General features: G+C 42.4%; 2 protein-coding genes across 6 annotated transcripts; both read right to left on the bottom strand.

The window, feature by feature from the left end:
* Positions 1 to 598: 598 nt before the first annotated feature.
* Positions 599 to 6,679, bottom strand: tnnt1 (troponin T type 1 (skeletal, slow)). 3 transcript variants are annotated; one of them, XM_084677637.1, is made up of 15 exons: positions 6,598 to 6,679; positions 4,522 to 4,549; positions 4,391 to 4,404; positions 3,835 to 3,912; positions 3,471 to 3,488; positions 3,119 to 3,139; positions 2,581 to 2,599; positions 2,386 to 2,446; positions 2,113 to 2,229; positions 1,870 to 1,947; positions 1,599 to 1,712; positions 1,324 to 1,433; positions 1,052 to 1,142; positions 924 to 964; positions 599 to 784 (listed from the first exon to the last, which is right to left on the bottom strand). In XM_084677637.1, exons 1-15 carry the CDS (start codon positions 6,677 to 6,679, stop codon positions 739 to 741), a joined length of 918 nt encoding a protein of 305 aa, XP_084533763.1. In that variant the 3' UTR covers positions 599 to 738. The 3 variants fall into 3 exon arrangements, with proteins under 3 accessions (XP_084533763.1, XP_084533762.1, XP_084533761.1); XM_084677636.1 differs by lacking the exons at positions 4,522 to 4,549; positions 6,598 to 6,679 and having other exon boundaries at positions 2,581 to 2,596; positions 4,391 to 4,403; XM_084677635.1 differs by lacking the exons at positions 3,119 to 3,139; positions 4,391 to 4,404; positions 4,522 to 4,549; positions 6,598 to 6,679.
* A 478-nt stretch (positions 6,680 to 7,157) lies between these two features.
* pih1d1 (PIH1 domain containing 1) lies at positions 7,158 to 12,163 on the bottom strand. Of its 3 annotated transcripts, none has more exons than XM_084678255.1 (11): positions 12,143 to 12,163; positions 11,087 to 11,169; positions 10,073 to 10,130; positions 9,260 to 9,448; positions 9,079 to 9,140; positions 8,894 to 8,975; positions 8,690 to 8,786; positions 7,898 to 7,930; positions 7,679 to 7,757; positions 7,379 to 7,522; positions 7,158 to 7,254 (listed from the first exon to the last, which is right to left on the bottom strand). In XM_084678255.1, the coding sequence occupies exons 2-11, from the start codon at positions 11,165 to 11,167 to the stop codon at positions 7,210 to 7,212; spliced, it is 870 nt and encodes a 289-aa protein (XP_084534381.1). In that variant the 5' UTR covers positions 11,168 to 11,169; positions 12,143 to 12,163; the 3' UTR covers positions 7,158 to 7,209. The 3 variants fall into 3 exon arrangements, with proteins under 3 accessions (XP_084534381.1, XP_084534378.1, XP_084534379.1); XM_084678252.1 differs by lacking the exon at positions 12,143 to 12,163 and adding an exon at positions 11,772 to 11,900; XM_084678253.1 differs by lacking the exon at positions 12,143 to 12,163 and adding an exon at positions 11,515 to 11,740.
* Between the last annotated feature and the right edge of the window lie 168 nt (positions 12,164 to 12,331).

Below are 12,331 nucleotides of genomic sequence, written 5' to 3'. Positions count from 1 at the left end.
GGCAGACTGGATTAGTGCAATGTCCTCTTTAGTCCCTGTCTCACGCACAGATCTGGTCTCAGCCAAACATGTGAGCAGGGAATTAAAGAGAGGGGGGGGGGGGGTTCTCTGAATGTGCTGTCGAAACTCAGGCACATGGACTGATCCTAGATCTGCCGTAAGGATGGTTTAATCATAAAGCTATTACTCCCCTTCTCCACAGGAGGGCAGTATTTACTTTTCATTTACTTTAAAGGAACCCACAAGGCCCATGCCTTCTTCCCAGACCTATAGGTTTAAGTGAATTGATACACCCAAACATGGATTCAATCAGTATTGCTTTGTGTATATGTTTGTCTTTTGTAATCAACAAAACCAAGTCTTGGGTTGTGTGATTAGAGACCTGCATGGACATCCTGTGAATAATGTGTAAGATCTTCTTTGTGGGGAGATAGGCCAGTTAAGGTAAGTGTCTCAACAGTGCAGAAACACATACAGAACAGAAATCATTCTGTCCCACAATTAAATCTTTATTTTCATTGCAAGAAAGAACAGGACTAACATTAGATGCCACATAATAAAACACCTTCCTTCGCAGACAGAAATCAACCTGACAGTCTTTGTTGATGTATACAATATCATTTTATTACCAAGACATACATTCTATGTTGTAATGTAACACGTGAAGACATGTTTACTGGAACAGGCCCAGAAGAAACATAACTCTTCATCATGTTTAATCATCTGATCTGAACTCTGCTACTTCCAGCGACCACCCACCTTCCCCTTTCCATGGCCCTTTTTACTGTGGACAGGGAGGAGGGGGAGAGAGGGAGGGAGGAGGCAAAACCGTTTGGGAGTGAATAAGTAGGTGAGAAAGACAAATAGAATGGATCTTTGACAAAGTGAAAATACCATGAGACTAGACCAATGAGTCTACTCACAATTTCTGGGCGCTGGTGATTCTATTGAGGAGAACAGTAATCTGGAGAGAGCACAGTGAAGGAAGGGTTAACGTAAACCCTTAAACAAAAAGTGTGACGCTGTAACCATGGTTCCCAGCATGCCTCACCTCATATTTCTGTTTCTTCATGTGGTCAATGTAGTCAAACTTGTCAGACTCCAGCTCATAGATGCAGTTCCACATCTCTTGAGCACGTTGCCTAGGAGTGAGAGAAACATGAGAGGGTGGGTGACGGGTGACCCCTGTAGGTGGAGTTTTGATTGGCGTGGCATTAAGGTGAAAGTTCCTAGAAAAGGAGTGTTTAAGAACAGATTGGTAGCCCTAAAAATGACAATAAGCAGAAGGTGGCAGGAAACTCCGGGGTTTGGGGGAAAACTCACTTCAGGCTGTCCTCCCTCATGTTTTCTAGCACCAGAGGAGTGCGCCTCTCAGCCAAGGTTTTTTTCTTGATCTCTCTTCCCGTAAGGCGCTTCCCCCTCCTCTGCTCTGCCTGAGAGAGAACATTGGGAACACTCGGAGCTTCAGTCCTGTACACACTAACCATGTACACATCTTTGTACCAGCATTCAGTTTAAGAGGTATTTGACCGTAGTCAATCCATCGAGTTCAACGTGAATGTGTGAATAAACGTAGGAAATCTAGTAGGATGTGTTACCTTTGCCAAGAAGCCTCCAAAGTTAGCTCCCATGTTAGAGAGAACTTTCTTCTTCTTTGCATCATCATCGGCCTTCTTTTTAGCCTCCTCATCCTCTTTCCTCTGTCGTTCTTCCTGGAAGTGGGGAAAGAATGCAGGAGAAGGAAATATGTGTTTATAAAACAGCCCACTATATTTGTGGGAAGGGGGCCATACCTACAGAATCAAAGGCAGAGCAAATAATACATGAGCTACTTTTTCCATGTTTACACAATGATGACATTAATCCTACCGCAATCCTGGTCTGTCTGTCTCTCTCCTTCTCTGCTCGAACCCTCTGCACCTCTGCTCTCTCTGACCGGCGTCCTTCCTGACAGGATGAAAGTGAAGAGGGAGGTGGAGGCAGAGTCACTGATTGGTTAAGGTGCTTCTTTGAAAAATGTCTTCACGGTCACTTAAAGATCCGGATGAAAGGAACAAACAAAGGGATGTAGGAACACTCCGTCCTGTTGATGTCACCGGGCAGAGGACTCACAATTCTATCCTTCAGCCCAATGAGCTCCTCCTCCTCCTTCTTCCTTTGCTCAAAGTGGACGTCAATTAACGTCTGCAGCTCCAGCAGGTCTTTTTCCATCCTCTTCCTATGGATGTCCTGAGTGTAGCAGCGACATGGAGACAAGGAGAGAGAGAGACGAAGGAAGAGAAGACAGCATGCATAGATCAGATATCGTTACTTTTTTCTCATCACAAGTGACCCTGACGTTTTGACAATATTTAGTGGACCAAAGTAGAGAGCTTTGACACTTACATCAAAGTCTACCCTGTCCCCCTCCGGAATCTTAGGGGGGGCTAACTGAGGCACCATAGGCCTAGAGACAAGATAATTAAACAAAACGTGAGATGAAGAGAAGGAAGAATAGGACAGGATGATGACTTCTTGTTGGGGCCATCTACTATTATGGGATACTATATAATGTTGCTATATTAAAAGTGGTACACTTACTTGGGTTTGGGGCGCTCTTCTTCGGAGGTGGACATACAGACAGAGAAAAGAGAAAGAGAGCAAAATAAATAGGGAGCGTAAGGGGGAGAGGGCCAGAACGAGGAGTGTTGGAAAGAGAGAGATTGAACCAGTAATGTAAGTGAACAAAGTAAATACTCAGAGATTCTGAGAGTAAGACATCTGTTATGGTTACTAACAACAGAACAGAAGCAAAGGCCTGCACTACCAGCTATGCTGACGTGGGTCAGTTGCAGTGACAACTGAAATGTGACCCTCAACCTCGTACACGTTTGTAGTGCGAGGAAGACACAACAGATACAAAGGTTGCAACTTGCCCTCTAAAATAGTCGAGGTCTACTTATAGTATACTTGATTTTGAAACACTTAAACCTGTTTAGTTCGCTTGATGACTGGTGCAGGATGGCTACAAGAGCATGGCTGCAACGTTTATTTGGGGCTGGCATAATAATCCATATGGTTGTTACCTTTAGTGCAATACTTGATTTTCATGGTTAAAAACAAGCCCACAATCCCTTACCTTCCTCCTGATCTTCCTGCTCTGATTGGCCGGAAATGAAGATAAAGAAAAATATAAGGAAGGAAGGAAGGAAGGAAGGGATGTATTGGAAGATATGAAGAGATTATAAATAGACTCATTACACTACCAAACATTACTACATAGTGTATGCACAAAATACACGTATGCTTACTGAACAAGTTTTACGTACAACCCATATTTGTAAATTTATCTTTTTATTGTACATAGTCTTCAAATGGAAACTTGCCATAATAAATTATTTGGGATGGGAATGGGATGGACATAATGACAGTATTGTATAACAGTCCATGGCTTGTAATATCTGATGTGAGATGGTGTGCTTTCACCGTACCTTGATAATCTTGTTGGTCTTATATCCGGAACCAGCATATGATCAGCCAGTGGAAAAGGAGGTGGAGGGGATATTCACAGGTCAGAGTTGATGTGTCACCCGCAAGTCAGACATTTAAACAGAATAGTTGTCTCACCAAGATACTGTGTTTTCATTAAAGTTCCTTTTGGCCTGATTAGGCATTTTCTGTCATTGCTAATTAGTTAGATTTATTTATTTCTTTGACGCTTATTGGCGATTCTGAGACCAATAGTGACCCTGTTCCCTGGTAGGTGTGGGTCTGACAGGCCTGAGCCAGACACAGTGACAACATTGCAGGTTGAGCACTTGTGTGTCGGCTGTTAAGATGTGGTCGGCTGCTCACCTTCATCCTCCTCCGGCTGCTCTGACTCGTCTTCCTCAGGATCCGGCTCTGCTTCCTGTTCCTCTGTCTCCTCTGGCTCTGGGAGGGAGGGAGGGGGGGGGGGAGGGAGGGAGGGAGGGAGGGAGGGAGGGAAAAAAGGAGGGAGGGAGGGAGGGAGGGAAAAAAGGAGGGAGGGAGGGAGGGAGGGAGGGAAAGAGGAAAAGAGAAAAAAGGGGGCAGACAGATGGAGATGGACAGGCATTGAAAGACAGAAGAAGAAAAGGAGTGGAATGAAGAACATTACAGAAAGACCACAGCAGAAATCCGCCAAAACAGGACAAGGCAGTATTACAATGCAAAGGGCCTTACAGAGACAGATGGAGTGGGAGTGAAACAGAAGTGTGTAATAAATGGCTATACATTTAGGTTTTAAACCATTCAGCATAGTTATGTGCTGAGCTCAGAGTTACCAGGTACCAGGAGTTACCAGTAATTACCAGGTCACAGACCTAAACATGACGGTGCAGTGTGCATGTGTTTCGCTAGTGTAACACTAATGCATATCACAATAACTCACCTTCAGCATGCTCCCTTCAATACAGGAACAAAAAGATGTCTGGGTTAGCAGTCTAGTCCAATATTGTAAAATGACTCACTATGCAGCCAACAGATACCGAAGCACTGTAAAGTACAGTGTGAAATACTTACTCATATTCCTCCTCTGCATCTGACATGACTACAATAGGAAAATACACACATTAACAAAATAATCAAGATGCGATTGCCAGTAGTATTACCTTCACAACAATATACTTGACAACAACTTAAAAACACGAGTAAGAAATGCAGTGAGTTATCACACTGTTTGTAATATGTCTCGATAGACATTTTAGGGCTGATTATGTTTTCTTTTCTAAGTAGATTGCCTTGTGCTCGTTGCTTTGTGAAGGAAATGCAGTGAATGTCATCCCAGACCAGACACAGGGGATAGTATGTGACGCTTGGTGCTATAAGTTGTTTCCCTGTGCGGCTGACATCTTCTTGGCTGACAGACGGGAGTTTGACAGTGTGTGAACAGGTGAGAATTCACCAACATTGTCACGTTTTTTATGACAAGGAAACAAAAACTGCACAAATATCTACCCTCGGAATACCAATCTGATGACCAAAATAACCATGACAAAGTTGTATCCATTCCACTCTCATCTGTCTTTCATCCCATTGTCGCCCTCTATAATGCCTCTCCATCTCTCTGTCATCCAAAACAATTTATAGTTTGCCTGTCATTGCCTGGATGAATTTATAGTCCCCATAGCTGTCATCACCCCGTGACCTCTCACTGTTCCTGTGCACATTCCAATGCCAGCCTGAACTGCAGGGCATCCCTGTACAGTTTGCCTTCTCAGTAAATCTGACACTAATGAGGTAGTCTGTCTGTTTACCTTATCGACAGACAAGGTGACAGACACCTGGGGTTTCTTTTACTGTATTCACTTAACAGACACTTTTATCCAAAGCCAAGTACAAATGAGCAAAGTACATAAAGTAAATGTAGTGCATAAAGTGCAGCAAATCTTAAAGATCATGGAATTCTAATATGATTTCAATATTGAAGACCACAGAACATTTGGCTGATTGGCTGGGGCCAGTACTATCCAGCTAAGCACACTATGTTCACCTCTATGAAACACCTTGAAGGTAATTCTTCCGAGTCAAGTGCACATGGTGAAACAAATTGTCCCCAATCTGGATGTTTGCTGTAGTACTTGATGACAAACGGTGTTCATGTTCATGATCCAAAATCAGAAGACCTCATAGTGTATTATAATAGCTATTTAAACCACCACTACGTCAAGAATGACATCCAACAGGTGGACACATTCCTTTCCAACAGTAGGGGAGGATTAAGCCTATGGAAAAAGGATATGAAAGATGGATGATGAAAGCGATAAAAGAATGGAGGGAGACAGGAGGTGGTTAAGATTTCAGGCCAGCATGACTAGGCGAATAATCTGACGCCAATCATTTAGAGATGAACACAGTGGAAGACCGGGGAGGGGATTTGAGGGAGGAGTAGAGTTACCCTGCAACATTCGCAGGGGTATTAGTCAGGAAATTCTAAAGGGTTAATTTTAGTCAAGGACGGACGCCTGTTTGTGGAGGAGAGGTAAGGAGGGGGAGACAGAGGGTGAGCTGTGCCCTGTCATTAACACTAAAGAGTGTTTTGTGTGTTAGGGAAATCTTGTCAGAGGTGCGCAAAGTTTTTACTCCCTTTGTAATCTTCACCCACATTTTTTTAAACAATTTCTCTGGTATGAAATGCCTCCTAACAGAGGTGAGATATGAGTGAGAAATCAAGACGGTAAGACAGACAGAAAACAGAAAGCTAAAACCAAGTTTCGTAGCAAAGAACACCTAATCAGAAGAGATGAGATGCCTATCACAAAAAGGTGACTGACAACATCAACTGCATAAAAGGTATGATAACTGACCAATGTACCAATCCAGTATCAGTGTTTCCTCAGAGATACAAAGACAGAGGAATGGTCGTCAAATCATTCACTGTGAATGAGTGAAGTGACTGGGGAGGACCAGAGCATAAGGTGAGGTGTCCCCCTAAACAGTTATTTGTCAGTATGTCTACAATTGAAGTTAATCTAGCTTTTATAATTGATGTGGCGGTATATATACATAGCAATACATAGAAAGAGTATCATATAATATGTCCCCTTCTGGAACAGCCAAAACCCTTTTGAAGAGACACAAACACAGAGAGACACTTACCTCGAGCAAGGTGTGGTTCCCCTGACACAGAAAAGAGAAAGACAGACTGACAGAGAATGCTATTGTTGAGACAGACAGACATAGTTTTATACAAGGAGGGAGGGGTGGGGGAGAGAAAGGGGGCAGAGAGCCATGGGTGGATTAGGGGAGAACTTTGTGACAGAAAGACAAGCAACTCCAGGGATTAAGAGAAATGGAAGATGACCTCACTGGACAAATGTGGGAGAGCAATAGGCAGGTGGACAGGGGGATGACAAAAGACAGAGGGGGGGGGGGGGGTCCGAGTTTGAAAGAGAGAAGGGGACAACAGAGGGAAGAGAAGAGCAAACCAGAACCAAAAATAGACGACTGAGGGTTTTACTCCCCTCGTTCCAAGAAGAGGGTCTTTGGTTCATAGAAACACCCAAAGAAGCACCACGGATCTGCATCAAGATGCCGCACTGACCTGCAGCTAGAAGCTTTCAAATGTATCAAGAAAAGTACATTCCATTTTGTCTGACAACAAGTATGACTTTTCATATAGTTACGTGTCCAATATTGACAAGAACACAACCACTGAGCACCATTTATACTTCATTTTAATTGTATGCAGTTGAATGAATAATTTGACATTTAGTTTCTTTCTGAAGATTCCACTGGCATTGTGACTGTAAGAATCTGTATGCACACAAGACACAAAGAGAGAAAGAGAGACAGAGATTAGGTCAGCAGCATTACACTTCACAGCACGACAAATGAAAAATCTCCCATGAATGATGCGTGGAATCGCGTCACACTGTACCTGTGTGTTCGTGTTGTACTGAGCAGCACTGTTCTCTTGGTCAATGAAGAAGGGAAAGAAGATATCGAGATGAAAGAGGGAAGGACGGGCTTTCAGGACCAGCCTATCCTCTCCTAGATCCAGCACCAAAGGGCGAGAGGATGACTAGACGAAAGAGTAAGGGAGAAAGAAAGGGCAGTGAGCTGTGGTGGGGGTTTCAAGCTTTCCCATATCGTTTAAGTTAATGATCTGGAGGCACAAGCGTGATATTTTCTTGAATTAATCAAAGATCCTTTTTGCCCATGTGTGAGTTTGTCTCACCACCCCTGGAAGTTTAATCTCTGCTATCAAATACTCTGGATCACCAACAGGGGGCTCAACCAACAAGGAGAAATCTGGGCTGTAGGGAAAGAAAGAAGGAAGGGAGAAACTAATGAACAGTGTTTTGGACTCTTTTTCTTCTTTTCTTAACACCAGCAAATCACGTTTAAAATGTTTAAACTTCAAAGCATGGTGGAGGGACCCTGCATCTGGTCTCACCGTGTGACTCCAGCAGGATGCTTGGAAGAGTCCCTGAGACGAGAGAGGGAGAAATGTGTTTGAGGTTAGTGTAGCAGCTATAAGTCTATGGAAGCAGTCCATTACAAAACCATGAGGGACTTGACACCTTTCTATCTGTGAAAGGGATGGTGACGATTGTCAACTCTATTTTGGGGTGAGGTTTCTTTACCCTTCTCCCTGTTAATAAGTAAATAAATTAACTGAGTATACCAATTTATTATAGCCTGGCTGCCAGCCCAACTTCTCCCCGCCCACAAAAAAATTTGGTCGTGAAGTTGGGTCTGGAGGGTCTCGTATTGGGGAACAACTACTGAAAACCAGAATCTGGGCGTACCAATGAAATTGCCAGGCTCGGGCTTTATACGATGATGGACAGATGATCAACAGTAACGTAATCACCCACGTCACAAAGGAGCTCTTAAGTTGAATTTGTTTTGAACAAACAACATATTACGTTGCTCTGATTGGTTGTAGGTCTATCCAATTGAGCGAAGAGGCATTTGTTTTCCAGGCTCGTTTGAAACACGCCCTGTAGTCAAAGCCCATTGGAGAGTTCTCAGACTCATATTCTGACTAGAATTATGAGTATGACAACGTCAGGCTAAATTTATTATAGATGATGCATCTAATTTATATTTAAAACAAATTTGAAACCATAACCAGACAACTTTAGTCTTTCTGAAAATGCTAGTGAAAATGAAAAGGGGAAGTATAAGTGTGTGTATGTAATTGACTGGGTAAGGGAGTCCATTCTGGAAAAAAGGGACCTACTTAGTGTTAATCTCTTCAATGACAGGTCTGTTCTTGCCTCGGATGTTCTGCTCGTTAACAGAACCCAAGAACTTTCTGTTCTTTAGAATCTTCCACTCTGCGATAGACAGACATGCACAAACGCTATTGAGCACATGCCTTGATCCAAGGCAACATACAATTGTGAATGTAATAAGTACAGTGTTTTAATTTTCACAGACTGACCTCTACTGAGCTCCAGGTTGTATTTATTCTCCAGTCCCTCTAAAGACACTGCTAATAAGAACTGCTGGAATAGTGGATCTTTCTGGAAACACATTTCACATCACAATTACTAATGTAACAAGATACAGACACAAATACACCCAAAACGATATTATTCTACTTTGGGACAGTATACACACACATACCTGGCACTTTTGAAAGAACTCTTGATTGATGACAACGTCATATGCTGTACAGACCTGGGAATCTGTGAGAACAAAGGGATAAGGTTGAACTTAACAGTTTGATGATACAGACATAACAGGCCTTCAGGATTGCATTTAGAGTCTTGCAAGCCGAGGGGGTTTCAGTCCCTCAGGCACTCACTGTTGTCCAGCTCTGTGTGAGGCTCTCCAAGGCTCATTGGTACCCTGTATCCCCCAGGGTCCTCGGATTCAAGCAGCTCCACTAGCTCATCCCTGGAAAGGGCTGGCGGGGTAGGGACTGAGGTAGACTGACAGATGTTGATAAAAATCTTGTGTTTGTCTGGCAGTGTCACAGTCTTGATACACATGCCTGGAGAACATCAGAGGGTTAGACCATGTTTATCTTAGAATATTTGGGCCCAGTTTTCCAGACATAGATTAAGCCTAGTCCTAGACTAAAAGTATTTTCATTGGAGATCTTCATTGAGTGTTTCCCATTCATTGGCTAGACTGTGGTGGCCTGCCATAGTCTACTTTGTCCAACCATAGTTTCAAAATGAACCAAAAATATGAGTATGACATAATATGTCTCATGACATAATATGTCTCACGACATACTACTCCTGACCATTCAGAAGTTGATGTATGGGGGGAATATTTTTTTGTTTATGCCATTTACTTGCAGGCAAACCCTGTAAATCAAGGTGGAATCCTGAATGCAGACTGAATGACTGCCAAACATTTAACTCATTGTACATGATAAACTGCATAATATTCTTAGGAACACTAGTGTGCTCCAAATGCACCTTTTATTTGAATTATTTGTCTAATCAGTTACCTTCATTTCCAGGTCAAATCAGACCTTCTAACAAGATTTAAAAAGAGCACCTGGCTTCCTGCCTGAGGATCTATTGTTCAAGTCCTGAAAAATCAAATGTCTGTTAACTTTAAAATGCACCAAACGTTTCCCCCCCCCCCCCCCCAAGATACTGACCTGGCTGTGGTCGAATAACCCTTGAGTCAGGGTTTGCACTTTGCACTTTGGACATTGTCTGCAAGAGAAGAGGAGAGAAAGTAAGAGAGGAGGGGGGAAAAAAGAGCAGAATAGTATATAATTGTCCCCATACCAACATAGTTGTTAAGAATTAGTTTGTGTGCTGACAACAGATACAACCAGGCATAACAGAACAAGCGCGTTCACACCATATGAACAAAATATTTTAAGAAATACAAAATGTGAAAGAAGTTGCACTTAATATGCAAATCAACTGGTAGATAAAAGTAATGTCAAGGATCAGTTATATATCATATTCATTGAGGTGCTGATAAATGGAAGAGGAACTGTTCAGTAACTGAATGGTCTTACAGTCTGTACTGTTAAGGAAATGGGATGTGTTACATTTACTGTCTCTGAGCCTTTTGCCTGAGGGGAGAGATATGAAGGGGATGTTGGCAGAATGAGTCATTCATGTGTCAAGTATCTTCAGCCCTATTGCAGAATGTGGGTTTTATATCTAAGATCAAAATGAGTTGACAGCCAGTGAGTTTTTAAGGCAGGATCCACAATTACATCCAGTTATCTCCGTTGCTGGGTTGTTGAACTGTCAACCATACCAAACAGTTATTGTAGAGATTAGCATACTTTCTATCACAACATTAGAAATGTACTATCCCTTGCGTAGGTAACAGCCAGGTGGAATTTATAGAGGGGCACAGCATACTCAACAGACCAAGGCCTATACCCCCATTCTAATGCACCTGTAATTTTTAAAAATGGCAACAAAAAATTTGAAACCTGTCAATTCTTTGATGAGAAGCATTAGCTAGATGTTTTCAAACCGGTGCTCAAAACCGATCATTATAACTGAGGTTAAGACAACAGGTCTGTCTCAGTTTATTGCCTTGAGAGATTGGCCTGTTGTTGTTGTTCTGGTTGTGTATTCACTCTTCATAAAAAACGTTATCTGGTAGGGAGGGACATGGATCTAGCAAATAAGCCAATACAGACCTGCAAAAGAAGCTGTTGATACAACTCCTCTTGCTGCTGAAGCTCCAGTTCTGAGCTAAGCAGGGACGAGTCAGTCTCCATGTCTGAAATGGGTGAGACGGAAAAACGACTGAGATAGCCTATATTAACCCCGCCATTAACTGCTTGCACACTAATTAACGGATATTAAGAAACTAAGTAGATATCTATGTGTTGTAGTAAACAGCTAAGCTAGCTGAGTTAGAAAGTAGTTAGTTACTACTTGAGTTAGAAATGTTTGCAATAATGTATAGTATGCCACTTCAGGAAGTCTTCATTCAAGCAAGCAGTTTTCATAATTGCTAGCTCTAAGTGTACAGTGTAATCCCATCACAACCTACTGTTCCAACATGCTACAGTTGATAGCAAGCTAACTTCAGGCACTAATTGACTACCAGTACTCTACCTACCAGTTCGTGTTTGTTCGTTAGAGTTAAAGCCAGTGCTACTATAACAAAACTACTATTAATCTCGCACTAGCTTTCTATTGCTAATTAGGTTATCGTGTTGCAATTTTAACTCTCGTTGGGTTCTCTTTACGTTAGCCTAGCTAGACCAATTGCTAACTACTACTAGCAAAGTCTTCACTGTTTTTTTTCCACCTGCACCAATTCACACACAACAGTGACAGCAATGACTTTATAACTAGGTTGAACGTCAGCCTTACCTCCTACAGTGTACTAGACTACCTTTGAGGACACAACAACGTCCTAGATTTTGAAGTGTCAACGTCTTTTCAAAATAAAAGCCACATTGTATATTCCCGTTTTTCGCCTTACAACCAAATATTTGTACTCATTTCATTTTGTGGACAAAAAGCCGACAGAGGAAATCTGAATCCTACTTTGTGTTTGGGATACGAAAGACTTTCTCAGATTTAGTTCAGTACTGGCAGTAAAGGTGGGATGCAGGTTAATGTAGGAATTGTGGGTTAGTAGTGCCCTGGTCCAGCAACACATGATCGCCCACTGTTTGTATTTCACCTGACGATGAAACTAAAAACCCAGAACCGGTGATGTGGGACTTTGAGGCTCTTACTAGGCTCTGTCTGCTGCCTGCTGGTAGACAAGGTTGTGTCCCACCTCCTTTTAGCCTAACGTTGTCATACTCATAATTCTAGTCAGAATATGAGTCTGAAAACTCTCCGTTGGCCTGTGAATATGGGGCGTGTTTCAAACGAACTCGAAAACAAATGCCTCTTCGCTCAATTGGATAGACCTACAACCA

The sequence above is a fragment of the Hypomesus nipponensis genome, chromosome 17, assembly GCF_054491055.1.
Source record: "Hypomesus nipponensis isolate SF chromosome 17, ASM5449105v1, whole genome shotgun sequence".
NCBI classification, from domain to species: Eukaryota; Metazoa; Chordata; class Actinopteri; order Osmeriformes; family Osmeridae; genus Hypomesus; species Hypomesus nipponensis.
Note: the sequence above shows the minus strand (reverse complement) of the source record. Positions and strands in the feature narration are given on the sequence as shown.